Raw genomic sequence first — 26,551 nt, 5'->3', positions numbered from 1 at the left:
TCAGCATAATGACGTTTGGGCGCAAATTGGAACTCCTCCGTGCGCAATTTGGCACTCGCTACAGTCTATCACACGCTATTTTCCCCTACATTAATATTAAACTTACAATTTCACAGTCAGGCCTGTGCATATTCATACAGCCTATATTACAAAATGTGGGGTGAAGTCACCCAGCAGTTGGGGAGGATCGGGTTTCCACGCGTCTCGCTGTAGGGCGCAAACACGTGGTAACATCCTCATTTCTTCACGTAAAAATAGCTCCAGGCTACTAGACACATTTTTTTCGAAACCTACGCATCTTGGTACCTGATACTGAGACTCACAGCTCTGTAAATGGTGTTGCTCAAGCATATATAAGTGAGAGGGACAGACACTTCTGGGAACTCACCGCAGTCCGCCTTGGTTTTCACTCGCCTCAACGCAGCGCAAAGGTGAGTGGGGAAGTGCGCCCTGCACAGGCCACAGCGTGGCCGCCACGCACGTTTTTACGAGGAAAAACCATTCAGACAGCAGTTTCTCGTGGACTAACTAGCATCAGAATTAAACTCTTCCAGCATGCACCGTTTGCCATCAGAAAACTGACGCTTGTGGATCATAAGTTCGCGCAGTTTGACTGGATGAGAATCAAAACGAACACGCATCTAAGACTTTTGAGATCATCCATCTGCTCCTTTTAAAAATTAAAATCATCGAGAATTGAAGCTTAATTTGTTTAAAAGTGTGTGGACAGACAGGTCTTTGCTGAGATCTCACAGGGGCTGATGCTGAATGTTGGGGCTTTCCCCCCCCGAAACAAGTGTCCTTTAAATGTTGTATCTTTATCTTTCTAAAACAAGAATAGTGGCTTTAATGTTAAAGTTTTCTAATATTTGGCCAAATGATTTTACATAAAGTACACTGGCATCAGCATTAAACAGCTAAATCCCTTGATCCAGTGGAAACCTACAATAGAGTTTGCTGTAAATATATTGGATATCTGCTTTTCTAATCCTGAACTTCTTTTCTAATATTCTTCCCTCTCAAATAGAAAAAAAAATGGCCTTCGCTGGTGTCCTCAATGATGCTGAAGTAAAAGCAGCTCTGGATGGTTGCTCAGGTGAGATCATTTATCACAATTTACCAAACGTATATTAGCAGTGCTTGCATTATGTGCAAAAAAAAATGCAGAATGTAGCATTTAAATTGTTTTTCATTATGTCGATTTCTTAATATATGCTGAATAATTTCTTGTATAAAAATGCAGAAAACAACTCTTTAAAAAGCTATATAATTATACAAAGCTCAAACCAATGTGTGCAAATTACATTTTATCTAAACAGCATTTCAAAACTCAGACATATCCAACTTACAAATACATAAAAAAGAGTAAAGAAGCAATTTTTTTACATTTAAAAACTTGAAAGCAAAGTTTGCTTTATTGCCTTATTAGTGTATTCCAAAATAACTTGATTTTTTTCTTTTTTTCTCAGTCATGTATACATGTCATAGGCTGAGCTAGTTTCCATGGCAGTGCTAATGTTTTGAGTTCTGTGCTCATGGTGTCATGATGTTTGTTCCAGCTGCTGACTCCTTTGATCACACAAAGTTCTTCCAGACATGTGGGCTGGCCAAAAAGTCCGCAGATGATGTCAAGAAGGCTTTTCAAATCATTGACCAGGATGGCAGTGGCTTCATTGAGGAGGATGAGCTGAAGTAAGACATTTAAGAAAATCACGCTTTAAAGTGACGAATGCAGGCCCGTAGACAGACTTTTCAAAGACGGGGCGGGGGGTGTTGGGTGTTGGGTATCTCTTTTCACCACTTGCAACATTGCTCTGAATATATGATTTAACTGGTTGATAGTGTAACGTGGGATGAGATACAGTGACTGAGACCTTGCGAAAATGCTGGTTCTCAGTAATCATACTTCTGCAGAAAACTAGCCCTTACTAACTTTTCATCACTTTCACATCAACTTTTCCATTTTACTGATCTGATATTTAGACAATTTGATGCATTTTTGCACCATTTTGGACAAGATAAAGTTGCTTTAATAGATGAATTTAGTGCAGACTAATATTTAGTCCACCAATAAAACTATTTTATTATTGTGATTAAGAGTGCAATGATATTTAAGTTGTGTTTATGTATATTACCAATGTACTCAGATGCTGAATTCCCCTTATTAATCTCAGCAATAGAATGTTAAAGTTGTTGGTTTGAATTTAGAAAAGTGATGCTTTGCTCATGGTTAGTTTTATACTGGCTGCTCCGCAACATGTTTTCCAGAAACTCTCTTTATATATATGAAGGACGACAAGACCAGAAGTGTTGTTCATAAACAACCCTTAACACTGATACCGTAGCAGCTCATAAATACATTTCCATGAAATTTTGTTGACTAGTTCTTTTATAATATCACTTTATATTTTTCCATCCCTTGGGGATGGGTATCAATGTGTTAGTTTTAAATAGATGAAATTATGAAGGGTTTTGCTTCTTGTTGACAATTTAGGGATTGTTCATGTTTTATGTCAGTGGGTGGGTGAAAATATGGGGACAGGTAACTTTTACCTGACCCTGTGTGTGTGTGTTTGTCTATGTGTTGTGTGTGTGTGTGTGTGTGTGTGTGTGTGTGTGGGGTGGGGGGGGGGGTAAATTTTTGCGGTGGCAAGAGGGGTGCAAATAACTATCAAGAGGTAAAGAGTCTTTATTGTTGTATGCACAGTGAAAACCACATGATGAAATTCTTACAGTTAAATTTTGTCTCATGCGTAGGACAGCAAGTAACTATCTCTTGCATGACACAAATCCCCCCCCAACATGTTTTCATATGTCGGTTTGATATAGTGGCATAAGCTTCATCACATGTACAATTCATGACAAAATGTGTAACCAAATTTTCCATCTTGTTCAGTTTAACGGTTGTTTTATATAATAGTCTAAATATCATACGAGGGTAGGCTGAAAAGTTCTAAGGCTCCCCATGAAGGAGTAATGCATTAACTGCATTATAGTGAGCCTTAGAACTTTTCAGCCTACCTTGTACAGTAATGAGAATAGTTTATAATAAAGGATACTTACTGTGGGTGAAACAACAGCAGAACAAAAATCTAGATACTACCCCCCGCACACACACACCTCCGCCCCTGCCCCACAACCGTCTAGGGCTGGTAGGCATCTGTTGACCAAACCCTGCATCATCTCATGCTGCATTCACAGTTCAGCACAGTCTGAATACTTGCTTTTTGTATTCAATTCATACCACTAGAAAGTCTGAATGCTCTGTCAAAAGAACCCTGAAAGTGTTGTAAAAACAAGCACAAAGGCCATAACAAAAGCAGCCTGAAGGCTATTTTTTTAAAGGACTCTACAAACTGATGGTCAGAGTCACCAAGATAATTTTGTCTTAAAATTAAAGTATGAAAAGAATATTTAAGAGCTCATTTGATGTTTGTTTCATCAACCAATTAATGTTAAACACGTAATTTTAATGCCCTCTATTTTTTATTTATTTTTTTGTGCACATCAAGGCTGTTCCTGCAGAATTTCAGTTCTGGTGCCAGAGCACTCACTGACAAAGAGACCAAGGCTTTCCTCCAAGCTGGTGACACTGATGGTGACGGCAAGATTGGAGCTGATGGTAAGAGGTCTCGGTGGAGGGCACTCCACATTCCCTGTTACCTTTGGACCTGTATTATAGTGGCATCCCAAAAGAATACGTGCACAAACTCTCAGTCACAAAGCAGTTTTGATATGATTTAAGTCAACACATTTTGTTAAATACTAATGGGAGTTTTATCTACTTTTCACAGAGTTTGCTGCCATTGTAAAGGCATAAACTTCCATTGACCAAGATCCCCCTCCTTTCATGGAACTGCGAACTCTATGCAAGCTTCAGTAATCATCAGCTGAAAGAATATTTTTTATATCTTATTTATGAGTTGCCTGCGGACTTTTTCTCAACATGGAACACATGTTTTGCTGTAACTGTGTTATATGTTCTGAAAAACTATGATGTGCAAACTACAATACCATCTGCACCTTTTGAGGAAGAGTGATAAACCAGGAATAAATGCTCTTTTGGTGTAAAGTCATTTTTCTTCAGGTCTGTCCATTAATGTATTTCATAACTGCTGTTGTGCCACTAGAATGGGCCAGATGGGTCTCCACTACGTGCTAGCATTTCTGAATGCCTGCATATGGGCAGGGAGGTGATGAGGGAAATTTGCTGTGACTCGCACCACTTGTTATCATAATAGCGTAATTGGAAGGGATTTCTTGCTGGACTCATATCAGTGGCTGGCAAACAGTTTGGGGATGGCCCTGGGGCTTTGCACAATACTTCCAGGCAGGTTTGCGATGGATAGATGCCGTACTATAATTAGACCGTCTGCTCCAAGGGTTCTCTTGCCACAAACTGCTGTACAGTCAATAAGATGAAATGCTGTGGCAACAGTACAACTGTTAACAGCCGGTGTTGTATCAGCAGGACCTGTAGGTGGACACAAGTAATTTCATTTTGGAGGTGGGGTGTGTGTGTGTGTGTGTGTGTGTGTGTGTGTGTGTGTGTGTGTGTGTGTGTGTGTGTGTGTGTGTGTGTGTGTGTGTGTGTGTGTGTGTGTGTGTGTGTGTGTGTGTGCTATCTTACATCATATTAGGATCCTAGAGTATTTCCTTTGAAGATCTCTAAAAGAGATATTTATAAAGCAGATCATACACAAACTGTAATTGGTGGTGATTCAGTGGCATAACATGAAGAAACCATCTAAGAAGTGTTACCATGTTTTACACAACTTTATGGTCAATTAGATGTTGAAGGGTCAGAATTGGTTTTCTTGGCTGTACTGCCACCTACAGATCGGCTCTAATATTGAATTTAATACTGTTTTTACACTTAATGAAGATTCCAAAAACAGTACAATACAAAGATGATGCTATACCTACAATAAATAAATAAATAAATAACCACTTTTGATGTTTTTTCTTAAAGTTAAGATGTAAACAAATAAAACATATCAACCGTTTGGTGTTTGCGATAAGATTGGGTCAAAAAGCAGAATAAGCGCAAGTCAAATTTTTCTTTCCATTCTTGGTTTGAATTTATATGCATAGTAATTTATCAGTAAATATCAGGCAATACTGTGAAATATAATTAATACATTAAAGGCATCAGGCACCGCAGAAAAAAAATGTCTCTCAGAGACTGAACTCCACAATCATGTTTTGGCCATTTCACCAGACTGAAATGCATAGATTTGTATTTATTTAAACATTTTAAGATTAATTCAGAATTATAAAGCAACATTATGAATCATGCAACCAATGCTTTGGATTTTTAACAAGGATAAAGAGGAAGAATAACCACTTACAGCCTCTATGCATGCATGCACAGTATGAATATGGTTGTGCAGAAGCAGCAGCATTTCCAATTCGTCCTTCTCAGCAGCGCACGAGCCTATTCTTAGCACCGAGGGACATTAAAGACTTCTTCAAACGCACCTTTTAAGCGTCTTCGTTTGTGAAACTCAAAATAGACCATGTCTCTGGCTACAGCCCGAATTCTCAGCGGTGTCAGTTATCTTATGCCTCAGATTTCCACCAAGTGAAACTATAAAAAGGTCACCAGGAGCAGGGTAAAGATCACTGCAGTGCTCTCCAGTCTGTGTCATCTGTACCTGACAAAGCAAAGACAACAGAGGTGAGTCTGAACAGAAGAAGAGAAATCCACGGACTACATGCAAGCATCTCATGTAGTTCTTTTTAATGCATTTTATTAAGAACAAAGAGGACTTTTGCACTTTTTCTTTTTGCGTCAGCTATGGGAAGAAGGATTTTACTGCACCTCTCTGATGGGATTTGGAATTTCAACATCCACCAGAAAGATGGATTGGGATAATATGCATTTGGGCCCTTTGAAATTTGATGGAATCACTGAGAAAGTGTTCAAATAGAAATAGGCTTCTAGATAAGGCTTCCAACTGTTTGTACTTCCACTCATTTTTTTTTTAAATTTCTGTTTAACAATTTAAAAATTTTCCCCTTGTAGATCAAAATGTCTTTCAAGGATATGCTGACTGAAGCTAACATCGCTGCAGCCCTGGATGGGTGCAAAGGTGATCCTGCATCTCCACACCCTCAACACTTTTCACTTCAATAAGAAAGACATAAAAGTCACAACTTTGTTTTAGGTTTTCATTATTTTTTGTCCATTGAGATGTGTTTTGTAAGAATTTTCCTTAATTGCAGATGCTGACACATTTGACCACAAGAAGTTCTTCAACACATGTGGTCTGTCTGGCAAGTCTGACGCTGACCTGGGTGCAGCCTTCAACATCATTGATCAGGACCATAGTGGCTTCATTGAGGAGAATGAGCTGAAGTAAGAGCTATTAAATTATAATGCTGGGTATGTTTTCTTTGGAGAGTGGGATAGGAGAGAGGATAACATGTTTAGGACACTTTGGGGGCTACATTCACTACAATCATTGAGGTGTTGGGGTAAAATTTGATGAGGGCCATGCCATCATGCAGCAAAGAGCCTCCAGGTGTCAGTGTTGCCTAGATGCATGAAGACAACCATTCCCTTTTTTAAATCAAGCCCAGACCTGCTTACATGATTTTCCTGATTGAAAAAATATTACTAACTTGGATTTTGGCAAAAGAACACACACACACACACACACACACACACACACACACACACACACACACACACACACACACACACACACACACACACACACACACACACACACACACACACACACACACCATTGAGTTAATTCAATCAGTACGGACTTGTGCTTTGGTCTATAACAATGTTTGCATGCATATGTGTGTTTGCAACATATCTTGAGAACACCTAATCTGATTTTGATCAGACGTGGCAGATATGGTCCGGTCCAATTATTGGCTTGCTTTCAAAAAATGTTATTTTAAAGCAATGTTTATACATAAATGCAATACGTAAAAATGTTAACGTTAATCACTGCAAACAGGATTTCACAGTGTTTAATTTATAACCATTTTGAATAATTCATAACTGGACAAGATGTGATTTTCTTTTACAGATTAAAAACAAAACAAAACAAAACAAAAACCTAGCAATATTACCGATAAAGGTAAGGTGGCTATATGACTCCATATTGGATTCAGTTTCAAAAAGTATTTCCCATCCCTAACCTATGCACCTTTTTTAATATTCACCCTTACTTAACTGTGCAAACTGTAAATTCTAAATAAAAATCACAGGATTTGTCTCAAATGATAAAAGCATATGCAGATGATACCTTAATGAGTGTTGCAGTCAATCTATAATATACTACTGTAAATTGTTAAATTATGTCCTGGCACTTTATTCAACTCAGCCGTAGAACAGTCAATATAATTATATGTATTTTTTTTTTTTAATTGTCTATATTTTAACATTTGTGATATTTTTTCTTTGGGTTTTTAAATCTATTTTTACCTCTCATTGTTACTCTGATGTTAAGTATTTAATTGTATCTGTCTTGTACGTTGTATACGAGGGGTAACGTGTAATAAACTAAAGAATTAATCAGGCTTTTATTTGAGGTGGGCATTTATTATTTATTCATTTCTTTGTATGAGCCCTACCCACACTACTGTCATTTGAAAAGCTTTCAAATACCTCCTTTGTGAGGTGTTGAACTAACTAACCAAAACATTTGTCTTTTGCACAGGTTGTTCCTCCAGAATTTCAACCAAAATGCACGCGCGTTGACCGACAAGGAGACCAAGACTTTCCTCAAAGCTGCTGACACTGACGGTGATGGCAAGATTGGCTCTGCTGGTATGACTTTTGCTGAGTGCTGTTTCCATTCAGACCACTTACATGATGAATAAATGCTAACTCTTTGCACACTTTTGTTTTTCTTGCAGAGTTCACTGCCGTGGCTAAGAAATGAAATGCAACTGACCACCAACTACTCTGATGGAACAACAAGCCCACTTCGACCTCCCCCTTCAACTGAATATAAATAATTTTTATACATTTGCTTACAGGACATTTTCTCCTATGTAACACATTGTCCCAATTAATGATTGTGAGTGTCACTCAGTTGTCTTCATGTCTTAAATATACATTTTGCTAATTGTAAAATCTATGATGCACTTTCCAGGAACAAACGGTAAAAAAGAATAAATATTCTTTTGCTACGGACTTGTGCTTTGGTCTCTATATAACAATGTTTGCATGCATATGTGTGTTTGCAACATATCTTGAGAACACCTAATCTGATTTTGATCAGACGTGGCAGATATGGTCCGGTCCAATGTTATAGATTTTGCAATTTTGTATGTGTACACCACCACAATGCAGCCGAAAGGAAGCAATCAAGGTATTCTTGAAGACAACATTCAAATTTAATTCAAAGGGTTTAACAAAAATAGCACATTAACAATTTAGGAGTAACAGCCATTTTGTTAAAATATTATTTTCAGAGGCCACATGTAATTGTACAAACTAAACATGAGGATCATTGCTTTCTTTTGATAAGTCAGTAGATGGATATATGACCATTTCCAAGTCTCTGATTATGTCTTAGATGTCATTTCCATCAATCATCAAGACATTTAAATAGTATGATACTCCATGGTAAATCTATCTGGAGTCAGCAGTTGTTAAAAAGGGAGTGATCGTGCAAGAAGGAGATGAGTGGTCCAAGCCACCAACTACCCTCTGAAGGAGTTAGAAACTTCTGCGGCTGTGACTGAGAAACTGTGGATACAGTACAATGTTTGCATGTTGCATCACCATTTATGCAGCTTCATGGTGGAGCTGCATAGCGAAGCGTTATTGTCCATGACAACAGATCAAATCTAAGTTTGAATCTCCCATGTGTCATCTGGCAAACGTTAGCCTAAATTCCATGTCTTCTTTTGAAGAAAACCCTTCTCTCCACCATGAAGTTGTATAAGTGATGATGCAATGTACAAAAAATGGTTTAGGAGTTGAGCTTTGAAGACTCATAGAAGACAGGTGGAGAGGATGATTCCTCTCCCATGCTTTTTTCGTGCTCCCGTCAGTATGCGTAATAGGACTAGGTGTTAAATATCCCTTAATAATCATGGGGATTTCCTCTTAGGTAGGTTGGAGGTGTCCTCCTGGGTGGTAAGTGGTTTATCTCCAGTAAGACACATCATCAGTTATGCACCCTGGGCTCATTGGGCGTTTCGGCCATTATCACAATACAAACTTTCCCGAAGGCGGCCCACCACAGACTGATCAAACCTGGGTGTGTGTCATACTGGAGGCTCCATGCATGGCCCATAGTGTCTCCTTTCTCTTATGGCAATTGGCTAATTTTGGATTTTTACTGTTTGTGATTTTTCAAACTAATTCTTTGACTTACACTAATTCTGCTTTTAGCGAAGTAATCCTACAACCTAACGGAGGATTATCTAAAGCCAATATTTTAATTGAAGCAGTTCTACAACTGAATTAATTAATTCTTATTTAAACAGTTCTTTTTATCAAGGCCATAAAAAGGAAAAACTGGTCCAGCCCATGACGGGAAGGCCCATTCCAAGTATGGCTGACCACACCAACAGCCGTGAAGATCGCTGAAAGACCATCATGGATACATCTAAGTCACTGTAAGCTGCAGTGTGTGCCTGTTACCACAAACGAGTAAGGGGAAGTCTGACTACAAAGGGGATTCACCGTATAGTGGTGTCTCGTCTCAATGTCAGTGAAGGAGGGAGATCCTTACTCACTTAGAGTGGTCTATAGGTGATGCTGTGGCCTCGCACCAATGACTGATCCACAGAGTACACCCAACCCACGTGCCAAGCGCCATGGTTGTGGGCGAGTCTGGCAGACAGTCTGGTGTGTTGTGATCTTAGCATGTTTCTGTCTACAGGGACACCTCTTCTGGCAGATGTGGGAACGACCTCCTCCATCTGAAACCGCTCCTGATGAATCAGCTCCTGTTCAACCTCTCACCCGAAGAGAAATATGATACATCGACCACCCTGACGAACCACAACATCCTTACCACACCAACATGTGGTGGTGCTACGTGAATTACACTTCACATCTAGTGAACCGTACCAACTGTTATGTCTGTACACATATGCCTGTTTCCACCACACATAATGGACTACATGCTACTCCAACATCTCGAGTTAATACTGATTGTTTGATAGGCCTGTCAACCTACCCAGGAAATTATTCTGTACCTCTGAACAAAACCACTGCGTCTCCCTGGGAGGGAAAGAACTGTATCGGTTCCGGTTTACCTCCTATGTTATCATGGCCCCAGGTGCGGGACCCCCTACTGATAACTGATTTAATGCCTTATCATAGCTTTGATTATTGTGTAATTGGGAATGGCTCAAACCTACTTGGGTGGCTTCCACCTCACTCCTGCAATTTAACTTATACCTTCTGCGATTATGTAAATCGAACAGCAAAAAATGAATGCAACACAAATAAAACCTGTAAACAGGATAAGACCCAATGGAATAAGGCTTGCCTCCTCAGGGACACAGACCGTTCCTGGTGTAACACCACCCAGGCCGCTTACGCTAAGCGCTGTCACTGTGCAGCCATAGCGCCAACCCAGAAGGGCACTAGAGTCCTCACTGATTACTATTGGCTATGCGGGACCAACGTTTACATTCACCTTCCTCTCAATTGGGGTGGAAGATGTGGAATGATTAATTTACACGAACCCGTAGTACATATTCCTAAAGATCAATGGTCCAAGGCCACCGTCAGGTTCTGTGAACCACATAATGTTTGCATTAAACAAGAACTGTCTGATACCAGCCATATTCCTAGTGATAAAAGAATATTCAATCAGGGATGGAGGTCACTATTCAGCATGCTTCCACATGTTGGGGTCAACCTCGTAGCTCTAGAAGCTGAGTTCACCTGCTGGAAGTTTTTGCAATTCATGAACTCCACACTTGAGATGGCCAATGCAACCACCGAGGAAATTAGGGCCCTGCGACTGATGGTACTACAAAACCGTATGGTTCTTGATCAGGTGACCGCACCCTCCGGTGGAGTGTGTGCTTTGGTGGGCACAGCATGCTGCACCTTTATCCCGGACAACACAGCTGATGGAGGTGACATCACCCGAGCCCTACAAGAGATGACAGAGGTCCGTGACTCTGTCCAAGCAACAATGTCATCGCCTAGCTGGAGTTTCTGGTCATGGTTTACATCAGGAAGTTGGTGGCAACTTCTACTACGAGCTTTAACCCCTTTATTGATCATTGTTGCAGTTTTTGCACTCTTATTTTGCTGCGTAGTGCCATGCCTCCGTTCCATGATTGTAAAATTAGTCTCCAACGCCTTTGTCCAATGTAATGTCATACAGCGAGACCTCCATTGAGAAGCTACCCATTTCCAACCATTGCAGATCGATGATATTGAGCAGGAACCAGAATATGATGTCCACCAATCGCCATATGCCTACACCATATAATGATTTTAAATCTTTATCATTGGTTCACTGTCATTTTGTCTTCCTGTTTTTGGTTACTTTATTCATCTCCGCATTCGTCTATGAGGTTACAACTGGAAATGTTCGTAACAAGCGGTTGTGACTAATGTATTGGATGAGGCTGAGATGTAAAAACCATAAACAGGAGGGATATGTTAGATAAAATGTAATGTACAAACATGTTATTATTATTATTATTATTATTATTTATTACATCTGCTCTTTTATATTTTCCTTTTGACCATAATTCTCTCATTATCACAACCTGAGATGAACCCTGTAAGAATAGTTGCTTAAACATTCCAAGACCGTCAAGGTTGCAGACAGAGGCTTGATCAAGGACTGCATGTCCCTGTGCCAGCAGAAACTGATTAGTCAGAGGAGCAGAATGTTCCACAGCCTTGAAGTGTCTTGTGTCTGTCTGCTTGCAAAGTGCATCATACGATCACGTGTATGTAAATGAATGATTCACCCTGTTACCACCCATGTTTGTGTCTCAATAAAAGGCTGCAAAGTTGAGGACCTCTTGGGAATAAGCTGCACAGCAGGTTCTGTTGAGCTCTTCCCCTTTGCGCAAAGCCACAAAAAGAAAATTCTCTGTCTGTTTCCTTTGAGTCATTTTTTGTATGTGCACGTAAAAAAGGGGTTAAACCTGACAGCTTTGAAGACTCATAGAAGACAGATGGCCATAACCAATGGCTGCTTCTTACAGCAGCAGCTGAGAGCTCCTTGATGGTCTTCCGCTGAACCTGCCCTCTGACTCCAACCTCCTTCAGTAATCTTGTGGTGGAGCTAGTTACAAAGCTTCTGCAGCCCACCTCCACTAGGCGCAAGAATGCTTTCCAGCTCTGGTCCTTTTCCTTTCGAATGCCTCATCAGCAGCTTCCTCCCATGGGACTGTCAACTCCACGATTAGACCAAAGGACCAGGTCTGACCGCAGGGTGGTTGCTGCGATTTCTGGTGGGAAGGTAAGTTTCTGAGTCAGGTCCACCTGCCTTTCCCAGTCCCGGGCTGCATTCAGTGGGCATGAGTCTGGAGAAAAGAGAGGGCTCCATTGCCATACCGTCCTATGCTGCTGAAGCATCTGGGTAGCCCAAGCCACTTCCTCACCTGTGTATTTACCAACCTCTCCAGCCAGTTTGCATGGGATAGAGTGACCTCATAGATGGAAATTGGCCACATGAGGCATGGCAGCAGCCCAAACTGAAAACACCAGAGCTTCAGCTTCCCAGGGAGAGCAGTGCTGTTTATTTGCTTGAGGCCACTGATCGTATCTCGCCTGAGTTGTTCCACCTGGTCGGAGTCTTTGAGCTCTGCATTATACCAATGCCCAAGACTTTTGATGGGTTTCTCCAGGATCGTTAGTATTGGCTCATCATTGATATGGAACCTCTCATTGGTGAGCTGGCCTTTAATGATGGAGATACTGTGGGCTTTGTTTGGTTTAATCTCCATTCATGCCATCTGATGTTACCTGGAGTTTGTCCATCAGTTGCCTGGTGCATGCCTTTGTAGATGTTATGGTTGTCATGTTGTCCATAAACACCCTGATAGGACGAAGGCGTATCCCACTCTTCAGGTGTTCCCCTCCAACTACCTACCGAGACGCTCTAATAATTAACTCCATTGCCATGGTAAAGACCATTGGGGAGATGGTACAGCCTGCCATTATACCAGTCTCCAAGTGCTGCCAGGCAGTTGTACTATCCTGTATTGTAATGCAGAACTGGAGGTCCTGGAAGTAGGCTTTGACCAGCCTTGTGATGCCCTCTGAGATCTGGAAAAAGTTGAAGGCTGCCCACAACAGCTCATGAGGCACTGACCCGAAGGTATTGGCCAGGCCTAAGAAGACCACATGCAGATCTTTATTTTACTTCTTGGCCGTTTGTACCTGGTGCCAAATGATGTTTGCGTGCTCCAGACATCCTGAGAAACCCCATATCCCTGCGTTCTGCACTGAGGTGTCAACATAGTTGTTCTTCTGTAGGAACACTGAGAGCCTTTGGGCCACAACACTGAAGAAGATCTTTCCTTCCATGTTCAGTAAGCTAATCTGGTAGAATTGGTGGATGGTTACAGAATTCTTCTCTTTTTCACCATTCCTTCGGTATAATGCGTTTTTTCCCATGCCACTGAAGCTGATCTTGCCCGTTATACTGTGGTCTCAACTTCTCTCCATGTAGAGGGTCTGGTGTCCAGCTGGTGCTCAGGTGGTTGAATTGGTGGCATGTCAACTGGGATGGTGACTGGCACATGCCTCTGATTGTCAGAGTAGGCCTTTCTCAAGTGCTCCTCTATTTCCCTCACAGGTACTTTTAGAGTCCCGGTTTTCTCCTTGACAAAGAGTTCTTTTGTAAACTTGTAGGGATCTCTATAGAAAACAGCCCTTGTTTGCTCTTTCTTCTTGTGTTGCCTTCTCAAGCATTCTGCTCTTCGCAGCATTGTAAGACGCTGCTTGGTGATGTCACCCTGCAGTGCCTCTGTTCCTTTCTTCTCCTCTTTCGCTGCCTTCCTCCACTGTTTTCTCAGGCACCTTCTCTCTTTCACAAAACGCTCAATGTGTTAGTGTCTCCTAGACTTGAGATGGTTGGATGGTTTCTTCTGAGAAATGAGGTTCTTGCTTTTCACCCCAAATCTCTCAGCTCTGTAGCTGTAGATAATTCCTCCAATCTTCTCTAACTTCCTTTCGACACCTCCTTTCTTTCCACACCTCCCACTCTGTAGGAGATAGACAAGGTCTGTATTGATGGTTTCCCACTCTTTTTCTGGCAGGATGTGGGCCACAGAATTTGAGACTTTCATCCATCCATCTTGGTATCACTGGCTGACTGTGGCTGGACGGTGCCTGGGCTCATGTCCATTGGTGGAACTGTGCCTGGCTGAGCTTCGTCTGGGGTTCCGATACCCTGTGGACTGTGATGAGTTTCCTGCCACTGGGCGTCAATGGACTGATTTGCTCTACCTCTGAGGAAGTAGTGGTCAATGCGAGGTCCCATTGTAAGCTCTTTCAGACACTTTTTCCTGTCTTGATGGATCTTGAGACCCTTCTCCGATATTATCTTTTTCAAGCCACAGATACAGCTGTGCAGCTTATGTCCTCCATTGAAATCCGTGCTGATCATTGGTGTCATCGTCATTTCCGTTCCAAGGTCTATTACTGTGTGGTCTGTCATTGAGTCATCTTGTGCCCCCACTCTTGCAGACTTCAAGGGGTATTCTTCCTCTTAGAATTTCCATAGCAATAGTAAGTAACGGTTAGTCACAAAATGAGTCACATTTTCATGACACGTTTTCTTTTCTAATTTTGCTATTTTTAACCCTACCCCTTTCCCTAACCTTAACCATAACCCCCACAGACTCGCCCCCCGCATCACCCCGCGTTTTGTGACATCATCAAGAAATGAATGAAAAAATACATGAAAATGCTTTAAGTGACAGTATCAGGAACCATAGAATAATTTACTTTTCGTGATGCCTTTACGAAATGGTGTGAGATTGGGTCGGGGGGGTGAGATTGGGTTGGGGACTCGGCTCATATGCACTTCAGATTCCCTGAAAACATGCATGCATACAATGCACGCACCACACACATTTTTTTCAGGTACTGGATCCAGTCCAAGTCTGGAATTGTTCATTCATAAATTGCTTCAATAACGAAAGGCATCAGAGGGCTGATGCATACGAAGCTCTGCACTCTACACACCATGATATAACCACACAAGTAAACATATATGTCTGTAATGGTGTTTCTCAGTATTATGACATCATCATGAAGCCATTCATGCCATCGATCCATTTTCTATTCCCATTTACACCAATCAAGGGTCACAGCAGTCATAGGTCATGAGGCGGGGTACATCCAGAACAGGACGCCCGTCTGTCACCTGGAGGGAACCCATGTGAGCACGGGAAGAACATGCAAACTCCACACAGAAAGGCCCCAGGTGGGAAGTGATCGCACAACTTTCTTGCTGTGAGGCGACAGTGTTGTGCTGCTGTCATTCATACCACATATTTACTGTTGACAGCAACAATTTCTGAAATATACTTCGAGTGCTGTACTTCAAAAATCTCAATTTGATTTTCAGTTAAGTTTCATTCTTCAAAACAGTATCTGTATGCCCCCAACACACACACACACACGCACGCACGCACGCACGCACGCACGCACACACGCACGCATGCACGCACGCACGCACGCACGCACGCACGCACACACACACTCATTTTGGGAAACTATTAGACTACATGAACATGATACTACATTGCAAAATTACTTTTCCAATCTTAAAAAAATTGATTTTGTCTGTGCCCAATGCTCAAGAGACAATAATACAAATGCACTTCCATTGAAACCATTTTTGTTGTTGTTGTGGGACTCCTGAAGGCAGATTAGCAGATGTAAATGAATAAATAATCAGAAACAGTATCACATGTCGTGGTATCAACATGACATCATGGTCTGCGTAAAGGCTTACCGTCGGTCTTGATCCGGTGTCTTCAGACTCTTTTCACACACAGGCTGCAGCAGATGATTGAGTTTCTCAGGAAACTCACACTTGTTGAAGGGGACTTCATTAACAAGTCATTGTGGCTGACAGGAAGCAAGTACTGGATATGCAGGAAGGAAAAATGCAGAAGAAAGAGGAAAACCTGTGTGTGTGTGGGGGGGGGGGGGGGGGGGGGGGGTGTTTGTGGTGTGAATGCCAGGCACGATGTTTGGAGGAAACCCAGCACTTTCCCTACAGTGAAGCATGGTGGTGGCAGCATCATACTGTAGGGATGTTTTTCAGCAGCAGGAACTGGGAGACTAGTCAGGATTGAGGGAAAGATGAATGTAGCAATGTACAGAGACATCCTGGATGAAAACCTGCTACAGAGCGCTCTTGACCTCAGAATGGGGCGATGGTTCATCTTTCACTAGGACAATGACCCTAAGCACACAGCCAAGATATCAAAGGAGTGGCTTCAGGACAACTCTTGAGTGACTCAGCCAGAGCCCAGACCTGAATCCAACTGAACATTTTTGGAGAGATCTGAAAATGGCTGTGCAGCAATGCTCCCCATCCATCCTGATGTAGCTTGAGAGGTGCTGTAAAGAGGAATGGGCAAAACTGTCCAAAGATAGGTCCATCAAGCATGTGGCATCATATTCAAGAAGACTGGAGGCTGTAATTGCTGCCAAAGGCGCATCAACAAAGTATTTCGCAAAGGATCTGAATACTTATGTGCATGTGATTTCTTATTTATTTTTATTTTTAATAAATAAGCAGAAATTTCAAGAATTTTTTTCATGTTGTCATTATGGGGTGTCGCGAGTAGAATTTTGAGGGGGAAAAATGAAATTCATGCATTTTGGAATAAGGTTGTAACATAAGAAAATGTAGAAAAAGGTAAGTGTTGTGAATAGTGTCCAAATGCACGGCAAAAATGTTTCTGTAACCTTCCCCGGATTTGTGCGTCAGGGCAATCCTGTCTCTGAGGTCTACAATTCCTTTGACTTCATTCTTGGTTTGTGCTCTGACATACACTATTAACTGTGGGACCTTATATGTGGACAGGTGTGTGTCTTTCCATATCATGTACAATTAATTGAATTTACCACAGGTGGACTCCAATTAAGCTGTAGAAACAAACTTTCTACAGAACACTCAGCAAAACAACAACATGCTTAGGTTGAGGCTGTGGGTATTACCAGGCAGATTCAAATTTCCAGCTCTGTATATGTGTTGGCCATCTCTGTTTATTTAATCTCTTCCTTCAGCTACTTTATGTTCTCAGCTGTTAATCACCTGACTGTCCGGTACAACCCAGTTTGCCTTCCTGTCTGAATATGTTTGTATAATATATGTTTGTAAAATTGCAATGTAAAAACAGTGAAATACACCACTACCTCAATTTTGATTCATTGATATTTACATTTACTGTTACCTACTTTTTGGGTGTAATTTTGTTATAAATTTGGTTGTAAAACAAAGTCTGCATGAAGGACTTCAAACGTGTTTGTCTTTTAACCAAGTATTTCCACTTAGTTTGGGGAGTCCACCTCTTATAGTTCTGCTGGACAAACTTTAGCTCATTAACTATTATATTTATAAGACATCAACATTACAAAAACAAATGTTGGGCAATTGTTTTTATTAAAATGATTGGCATTTGGCTTATGTCTAAAACAGGTTAACCCGGGCAGCTCCAGGTACAGTATATACATATGTCACAGTCCAAACTGGCTGGCTCAGGCAGATTTTAAATCCACCTAGGTAAGATTAAAATTTTGATTTCACCTATACCACATTAAAATCCTTGTCTTCATGAATAATGATTTTAGTTTGGTCAAGACTGGTTTAAAATCAAAACTAAAACAAGCATGTGTACAAAGACTATGGGAGACACTGGTGGAGTAAAGATACACCGGGCAGATAGAACAAACACTTTTTAATGACTCATTAGCATAAACGAATCTGACAGCCTATATTATTTTGGCTGTATTTGATGCAAATGTGGAAGAAAATGTACTTCATACACAAGCTAATAGAATTATTTAATTCATTTTCATGTTTATTTTTCATGCAGTCGGTGTGATAGTCCAAATTAAAGTCACTATACATAAAGGCTTCAAAGATTTTAATTTGATTTTGGCAAAATCAAAATTTTAATCTCATTGAGGGTGGATTTACAATCTGCCTGGATTTCAGTTAGGACACACACAGTTTAATTGATTTAAAAAAATGCAATAAAAACTTCTCAAAATTCATTCACTCCTCATATACAGTGGGGTAAAAAGTATTTAGTCAGCCCCTGATTGTGCAAGTTTTCCTACTTAGATAGATGAGAGAGGTTTGTAATTTTTAACATAGGTACGCTTCAATTATGAGTGTACCTATGTCTTATATATATATATATATATATATATATATATATATATATATATATATATATATATATATATATATATATATACACAGTGATGGGCACAGATAACCAAAAAAAAAACAAAAAACTTTGATAACAGATAATCAGATAACTGGAAAGTTATCTTTGATAAAGATAAAACGATAAACCACCGAAAAATGTATCAGAAATTACACATAATCGATAAATTCCAATATTGTCTCTACATTTACAACTACTAATAAACTGAATTTAAGTTTTAATGCCACAATAGCTTCTAGTAATATTAAAAGTAACAACAGACCCAAACAATGAAACCACACTTTTCTCTTTGAACATCCTGCCCCTGCTGGAAGCTCATGTTTACTACACAGCTTCCAGCACAGACACACCTTGACAACAGCCATAAAGCCCAGCTCTCTGCCAAACACAATGCTCCAGTCAGGCGGAGGTCTTGGATTATAAAGTCATGCTAACTTATGTATTTGATTTATAAATAACATTAACACCAATAGAATAACTCCATTAATGTCAATTCTGTCATTTGTACAAAGTTAAAATATAACATATATCTTTTAATGTTGAATAATGCACTAATTCTGAGGTTTTGTAACAAACACAGGCAGATTGCAAAGGATTCCGGGTAAAAGTGCCTCTGCTAAACACTGTAAACCAACATGTTAATGTGACGTGTGTCGCGTGCTGGTGTTTACACATAAATGTGCTTTTGTAAAATATTCCATTTGTTATTTGTAAAAACAGCCATTTTTACGGAGCCCTGGAAGTGTCATTGCAAAATGTTTTGCATGTAGAGAGAATGTGCACACGTTTGATGATGTTGTAAAACCTGCTTTACACTGTGCAAGTTTTGGCCCTTTTTCAGATGATTTTTCATTCGTGCAGGAATTTTTTGGACCGAAAAGTTGATATAACTGGGGTCAAAATAAATAGAACACTGCCATCTACTGGTGCCCAGATGCTTAGTACTTAGGGTGAATACTGCCACGAACACTACTGGCCAGTTTATGTTAGTAGAGGCCTGTAAAACTTGCCAAAACAAAATCCCAGATAATCTGTGTCCGCTACATTTAAGATGCGTGGAATTTAACAAACGCAAATACAGCAACGTCTATAAACCCAGAGAATATATTCACAAGAGTTTTAGGCACTAGAGTTTAATGCTGTTGTCCGTGGAGCCTGAACAGAGTGTCTGAAATGAATTTGTCCTTATATGTCCCATAATGCACTGCTGGGCACAGCATGTGCTCACTAAAACCTTAAAATTAGCACATTACTTTAAAACTAAAACATATATCTGATATTTTCACTTTATAAGACGTCAGACATGACAGTAATTTTAAGTAGCTTGTCCAAAATTAGCTTGGCTAAAATTTGAACCATAAGTTAAAAATGTATGCCTCAAGTTCTTTTTTTTTTTGCCTGAAAAGGAGAGAGTGTTTTTTTTTTTTTGGAAACTGATCTTTTCTGTTTGTAGAGGGTAGAACTTTGCATCTGTTAGGAAACTTTCAACAGGTAGGTGCTCAACTGATTTTAAATTTTAAAATTGTTTGTCACTGTTCATCTTTGTTTACTATGTTATCTATAGGACAAAAATGTATCGGAAGATAATTAGTCCGATAATGGTTTTTAAAGTTATCTAAAAAGATAATCTGATAATGAAAACATTATCTTCGATAGTTATCTGTTAATATATATATATATATACATATATATATATATATATATATATATATATATATATATATATATATATATATATATATATATACCACTCCCTTGAGCCAACTGCATTTGACTTTGGACCTTAGGGTCAAGGCTGTCCGTGAAAATTAATGGAAAACTGGAAAACTACTATTTCCTGTATTATTGGGCCTTTTCCCACTCATTTTTCCTTGTCCCCTGCCATGAAATAGGCGGCCCATTGAAATGGGCTCCATGCGTCCGTCAGTGGTTATCTGCTTATCTGCTTCATTTGTCACTGTGCCGTATCAGCATAATCGTTGGGGGACCTCAGCTGAGTATTGGCTTGTTCCAATTATATATCATAACAGTCCCCAATGTTTATCTTAAACACCCTATCTCACAACAATACTTTTACGTTTTTTCCTCGCTCTCTGTCAAGCAACACATTTAAAGAGTAAAATTTCCTCTTTTTTTGTCAGTAACTCAACATGTTTAATTCCACATATGAAAATAAAAATAGAACAGTCTCCCTGTTTAACATAGTTCTTGCAGTGAGCGGGTTTGACTCAGTCTTTCCACATCTTGTACACACTGGCTGAGGGCTTTTGGGGCTTGCTGCATTTGTGTCAGTTCCACACGATGGTGTTTCATTACTGTGACCCTCCTGGCCTTCATCCACTTGTTGTGGCTCAGCGAAGCAGATTCTTTTAACAGTCTCTTGTATTTGTGGGACAGAACACTTAATATAATTATATGAATTTTTTATTTTTATTTTTAAATTGTCTATATTTTAACATTTGTGATATTTTTTTTCTTTGGATTTTTAAATCTATTTTTACCTCTCATTGTTACTCTGATGTTAAGTATTTAATTGTATCTGTCTTGTACGTTGTATACGAGGGGTAACGTGTAATAAACTAAAGAATTAATCAGGCTTTTATTTGAGGTGGGCATTTATTATTTATTCATTTCTTTGTATGAGCCCTACCCACACTACTGTCATTTGAAAAGCTTTCAAATACCTCCTTTGTGAGGTGTTGAACTAACTAACCAAAACATTTGTCTTTTGCACAGGTTGTTCCTCCAGAATTTCAGCCAAAATGCACGCGCGCTGACCGACAAGGAGACCAAGGCTTTCCTCAAAGCTGCTGACACTGACGGTGATGGCAAGATTGGCTCTGCTGGTATGACGCCCATCTGTCACAGGGCCACACACAAACAAACACACTTACACGCACACCTACAGTCAGTTTAAAGACATGCATGCCTTTTGGATGTGGGAGGAAGCTGGAGCACCTGGAGGGAACCCATGTGAGCACGGGAAGAACATGCAAACTCCACACAGAAAGGCCCCAGGTGGGAAGTGATCGCACAACTTTCTTGCTGTGAGGCGACAGTGTTGTGCTGCTGTCATTCATACCACATATTTACTGTAACAACAGTTAGTTTCTTGAATTTCCCTCTGGGATCAATAAAGTATCTATCTATCTAACAACAACAATTTCTGAAATATACTTCCTCGAGTGCTGTACTTCAAAAATATCAATTTGATTTTCAGTTAAGTTTCATTCTTCAAAACATTATCTGTATGCCCCAACACACACACACACACACACACACACACACACACACACACACACACACACACACACACACACACACACACACACACACACACACACACACACACACACACACACACACACACACTCGTTTTGGGAAACTATTAGACTACATGAATATGATACTACATTGCAAAATCACTTTTCCAATCTTAAAAAAATTGATTTTGTCTGTGCCCAATGCTCAAGAGACAATAAGGCATATGCGCTTCCATTGAAACCATTTTTGTTGTTGTTGTGGGACTTCTGAAGGCAGATTAGCAGACGTAAATGAATAAATGATCAGAAACAGTATCACGTGTCGTGGTATCAACATGACATCATGGTGTGCGTAAAGGCTTACCGTCGGTCTCGATCCGGTGTCTTCAGACTCTTTTCACACACAGGCTGCAGGAGATGATTGAGTTTCTAGGGAAACTCACACTTGTTGAAGGGGACTCCATTAACAAGTCATTGTGGCTGACAGGAAGCAAGTACTGGATATGCAGGAAGGAAAAATGCAGAAGAAAGAGGAAAACCTGTGTGTGTGTGTGTGTGTGTGTGTGTGTGTGTGTGTGTGTGTGTGTGTGTGTGTGTGTGTGTGTGTGTGTGTGCGTGTGTGTGTGTGTGGGGGGGGGTGTCTGTGGTGTGAATGCCAGGCACGATGTTTGGAGGAAACCTGGCACCATCCCTACAGTGAAGCATGGTGGTGGCAGCATCATACTGTGGGGATGTTTTTCAGCAGCAGGAACTGGGAGACTAGTCAGGATTGAGGGAAAGATGAATGTAGCAATGTACAGAGACATCCTGGATGAAAACCTGCTACAGAGCGCTCTTGACCTCAGAATGGGGCGATGGTTCATCTTTCACTAGGACAATGACCTTAAGCACACAGCCAAGATATCAAAGGAGTGGCTTCAGGACAACTCTGTGAATGTCCTTGAGTGACTCAGCCAGAGCCCAGACCTGAATCCAACTGAACATTTTTGGAGAGATCTGAAAATGGCTGTGCACCAACGCTCCCCATCCATCCTGATGTAGCTTGAGAGGTGCTGTAAAGAGGAATGGGCAAAACTGTCCAAAGATATGTCCACCAAGCTTGTGGCATCATATTCAAGAAGACTGGAGGCTGTAATTGCTGCCAAAGGCGCATCAACAAAGTATTTTGTAAAGGGTCTGAATACTTATGTGCATGTGATTTCTTATTTATTTTTATTTTGAATAAATTAGCAAAAATTTCAAGAATTTTTTTCATGTTGTCATTATGGGGTGTCGCAAGTAGAATTTTGAGGGGGAAAAATGAATTTCATGCATTTTGGAATAAGGCTGTAACATAAGAAAATGTAGAAAAAGTGAAGTGTTGTGAATACTTTCCAGATGCACGGCAAAAATGTTTCTGTAACCTTCCCCAGATTTGTGCCTCAGGACAATCCTGTCTCTGAGGTTTATAATTCCTTTGACTTCATTCTTGGTTTGTGCTCTGACATACACTATTAACTGTGGGACCTTATATGTGGACAGGTGTGTGTCTTTCCAAATCATGTACAATTAATTGAATTTACCACAGGTGGACTCCAATTAAGCTGTAGAAACATTTCAAGGATGATCAGTGGAAACAAAAGGCACCTGAGCTCAATTTTGATCTTCATGGAAAAGGCTGTGAATACTTATGTATGTGAGATTTCTTAGTTTTTATTTTTAATAAATTTTCAAAAATCTCCCCCAATTTTTTTCACATTGTCAGTATGTGGTATTGTGTGTAAAATATTCAGGAAAAATAAAATGAATCTGGAATTTGCAATAAAACTGTAACATAAAAAATGTGGAAAGTGTAGGACTGTGCATACTTTCTGGGTACACTGTGTGTGTATATATATATATATATATATATATATATATATATATATATATATATATACATAAAGGCAGTGGTGGGCACAGTTCTGATAATCCAATAACAGATAATTATCAAAGATAACGTTTTCATTATCGGATTATCTTTTATGATAACTTTAAAGACCATCATCGGACTAATTATCTTCCGATGAATTTTTGTCTGATAACTTTTAAACCGATAAACAAAATAAACAAAGCTGAACAGCAACAAGCACCTTTAAAATTAGTTCAGCACCCACCTGTTAAAAGGTTTGTACCAGATGCACATTTATAACCTTTGCAAACAGAAGAAAACTGCTTGTATAAAAAGCATCTCAATCCTCTGCAGACAAAGGAATGAATATGAATATGAATATATATATATATATATATATATATATATATATATATATATATATATACAGTGATGGGCACAGATAACCAAAAAAGACATGCTGACTTATGGTTTTGATTTAGAAATAACATTAACACCGATAGAATAACTCCATTAATGTCAATTCTGTCATTTGTATAAAGTTAAAATATAACATATATCTGTTAATATTGAATAATGCACTAATTCTGAGGTTTTGTAACTAACACAGACAGATCGCAAAGGATTCTGGGTAAAAGTGCCTCTGCTAAACAGTGATTGGTTGAGTCATTCATTATGTAAATCAACACATTAATGTGACGTGTGTTGTGTGTTGATGTTTTCAGATAAATGTGCTTCTGTAAAATATTCAATTTGTTATTTGTAAAAACAGGCATATTTACGGAGCCCTGGAAGTGTCATCGCACAATGTTTTGCATGTGGAGAGAATATGCGCATGTTTGATGATGTTGTAAAATGTGCTTTACACTGTGTGAGTTTTGGCCCTTTTTCATGATTTTTTTGGACCGAGTTTCAGGTTAATCGCGCGTCCTGCATCGTGTAGTGTACATGGAGTAACAAGCTGGGTTTAACATCTCACGACCACCTCCTGATTGCCGATCGTATGGTCAAATGAAAATCAAACCTGTTTGATATTATTCTTGTCGGCCGGCATGATTTTATCCTGCTGCTGAGGGGCTACAAGCGTCCAACCGCTCGCACTGTGCCTGTGCAAACATCGCAGAGCTGTCTTGTAAAATTTTTTTTTTGTTGTTTTGTTTTTAAACTTAATTTGTAAAAAAAAAAAAAAAAAAGCCATTTGCAAAGCCAAAAAGTTGATTTAAATAGAACACTTAGGACTTAGACGCTTAGTAAGATGCTTAGTACTTAGGGCAAATACTGCCATGAACACTACTGGCCAGTTTATGGCAGAAGAGGCCTATAAAACTTGCCCAAACAAAATCCCAGATAATCCGTGTCCACTACATTTAAGATGCTTGGAATTTAACAAACGCAAATACAACAACGTCTATAAACCCAGAGAATATATTCACAAGAGTTTTAAGCACTAGAGTTTAATGCTGTTGTCTGTGGAGCCTGAACAGAGTGTCTGAAATGCATTTGTCCTGTCGTGAACGTACTGAGATTACCCTATCACCCATAATGCACTGCTGGGTACAGCATGTGCTCACTAAAACCTTAAAATTAGCACATTACTTTAAAACTAAAACATATATCTGATATTTTCACTTTATAAGACGTCAGACATGACAGTAATTTTAAGTAACTTGTCCAAAATTAGCTTGGTTAAAATTTGAACCATAAGTTAAAAATGTATGCCTCTGGATGACTTGGGTGATACTGCCAGCATATCAATATGGTGTTAAAGGAATTTATATATTTTTTTGTAACATCAGTTCTTTTTTTTTTTTTTTTTTTGTCTGTGTAGTGTTTTTTTTTTCTCTCTCTCTCCTCTGGAAACTGGTCTCTTCTGTTTGTAGAGGGTACAGCTATGCATCTGTTCGGAAACTTTTAACAGATAGGTGCTCAACTGATTTTAAATTTTAAAAATGTTTGTCACTGTTCATCTTTGTTTACTATGTTATCTATCGGACAAAAATGTATTGGAAGATAATTAGTCTGATAATGGTTTTTAAAGTTATCTAAAAAGATAATCTGATAATGAAAACATTATCTTTGATAATTATCTCTTATCGGAACTGTGCCCACCACTATATATATATATATATATATATATATATATATATATATATATATATATACCAAAGAAAATGTATAACTGCCTAAATTTGCATTGAACACCAAAAGCAAATCATTCATCCCCACTCCCTTGAGCCAACTGCATTTCACTTTGGACCATAGGGTCAAGGTTGTGCATGAAAATTCATGGAAAACTACTATTTCCGGTATTATTTGGCCTTTTTCCACTCATTTTTTCTTGTCCTAGGCGGCCCATTGAAATGGGCTCCATGCGTCCGTCAGTGGTTATCTGCTTATCTGCTTCATTTGTCACTGTGCCGTATCAGCATAATCGTTGGGGGACCTCAGCTGAGTATTGGCTTGTTCCAATTATATATCATAACAGTCCCCAGTGTTTATCTTAAACACCCTATGTCGCAACAATACTTTTACGTTTTTTCCTCGCTCTCTGTCAAGCAACACATTTAAAGAGTAAAATTTCCTCTTTTTTTGTCAGTAACTCAACATGTTTAACTCCACATATGAAAATAAAAATAGAACAGTCTCCCTGTTTAACATAGTTCTTGCAGTGAGCGGGTTTGACTCAGTCTTTCCACATCTTGTACACACTGGCTGAGGGCTTTTGGGGCTTGCTGCATTTGTGTCAGTTCCACAGGATAGTGTTTCATTACTGTGACCCTCCTGGCCTTCATCCACTTGTTGTGGCTCAGCGAAGCAGATTCTTTTAACAGTCTCTTGTATTTGTGGGACAGAACAGTTAAGATAATTATATTAATTTTTTATTTTTAAATTATCTATATTTTAACATTTGTGATATTTTTTTCTTTGGGTTTTTAAATCTATTTTTACCTCTCATTGTTACTCTGATGTTAAGTATTTAATTGTATCTGTCTTGTACGTTGTATACGAGGGGTAACGTGTAATA

At 39.5% G+C, this 26,551-nt stretch overlaps 2 protein-coding genes across 2 annotated transcripts; both read left to right on the top strand.

The window, feature by feature from the left end:
• The first annotated feature begins 281 nt into the window (after positions 1-281).
• LOC117527245 (parvalbumin beta-2-like) lies at positions 282-4,076 on the top strand. Its single transcript, XM_034189481.1, has 5 exons — positions 282-435; positions 1,028-1,096; positions 1,560-1,692; positions 3,513-3,622; positions 3,795-4,076. Exons 2-5 carry the CDS (start codon positions 1,036-1,038, stop codon positions 3,818-3,820), a joined length of 330 nt encoding a protein of 109 aa, XP_034045372.1. The 5' UTR covers positions 282-435; positions 1,028-1,035; the 3' UTR covers positions 3,821-4,076.
• Positions 4,077-5,566: 1,490 nt separating this feature from the next.
• Positions 5,567-7,972, top strand: LOC117527244 (parvalbumin beta-like). Its single transcript, XM_034189480.1, has 5 exons — positions 5,567-5,680; positions 6,029-6,095; positions 6,229-6,361; positions 7,686-7,795; positions 7,885-7,972. Exons 2-5 carry the CDS (start codon positions 6,035-6,037, stop codon positions 7,908-7,910), a joined length of 330 nt encoding a protein of 109 aa, XP_034045371.1. The 5' UTR covers positions 5,567-5,680; positions 6,029-6,034; the 3' UTR covers positions 7,911-7,972.
• The last annotated feature ends 18,579 nt before the right edge of the window (positions 7,973-26,551 follow it).

Source organism: Thalassophryne amazonica, chromosome 16, assembly GCF_902500255.1.
Source record: "Thalassophryne amazonica chromosome 16, fThaAma1.1, whole genome shotgun sequence".
NCBI lineage: Eukaryota > Metazoa > Chordata > Actinopteri > Batrachoidiformes > Batrachoididae > Thalassophryne > Thalassophryne amazonica.
Note: the sequence above shows the minus strand (reverse complement) of the source record. Positions and strands in the feature narration are given on the sequence as shown.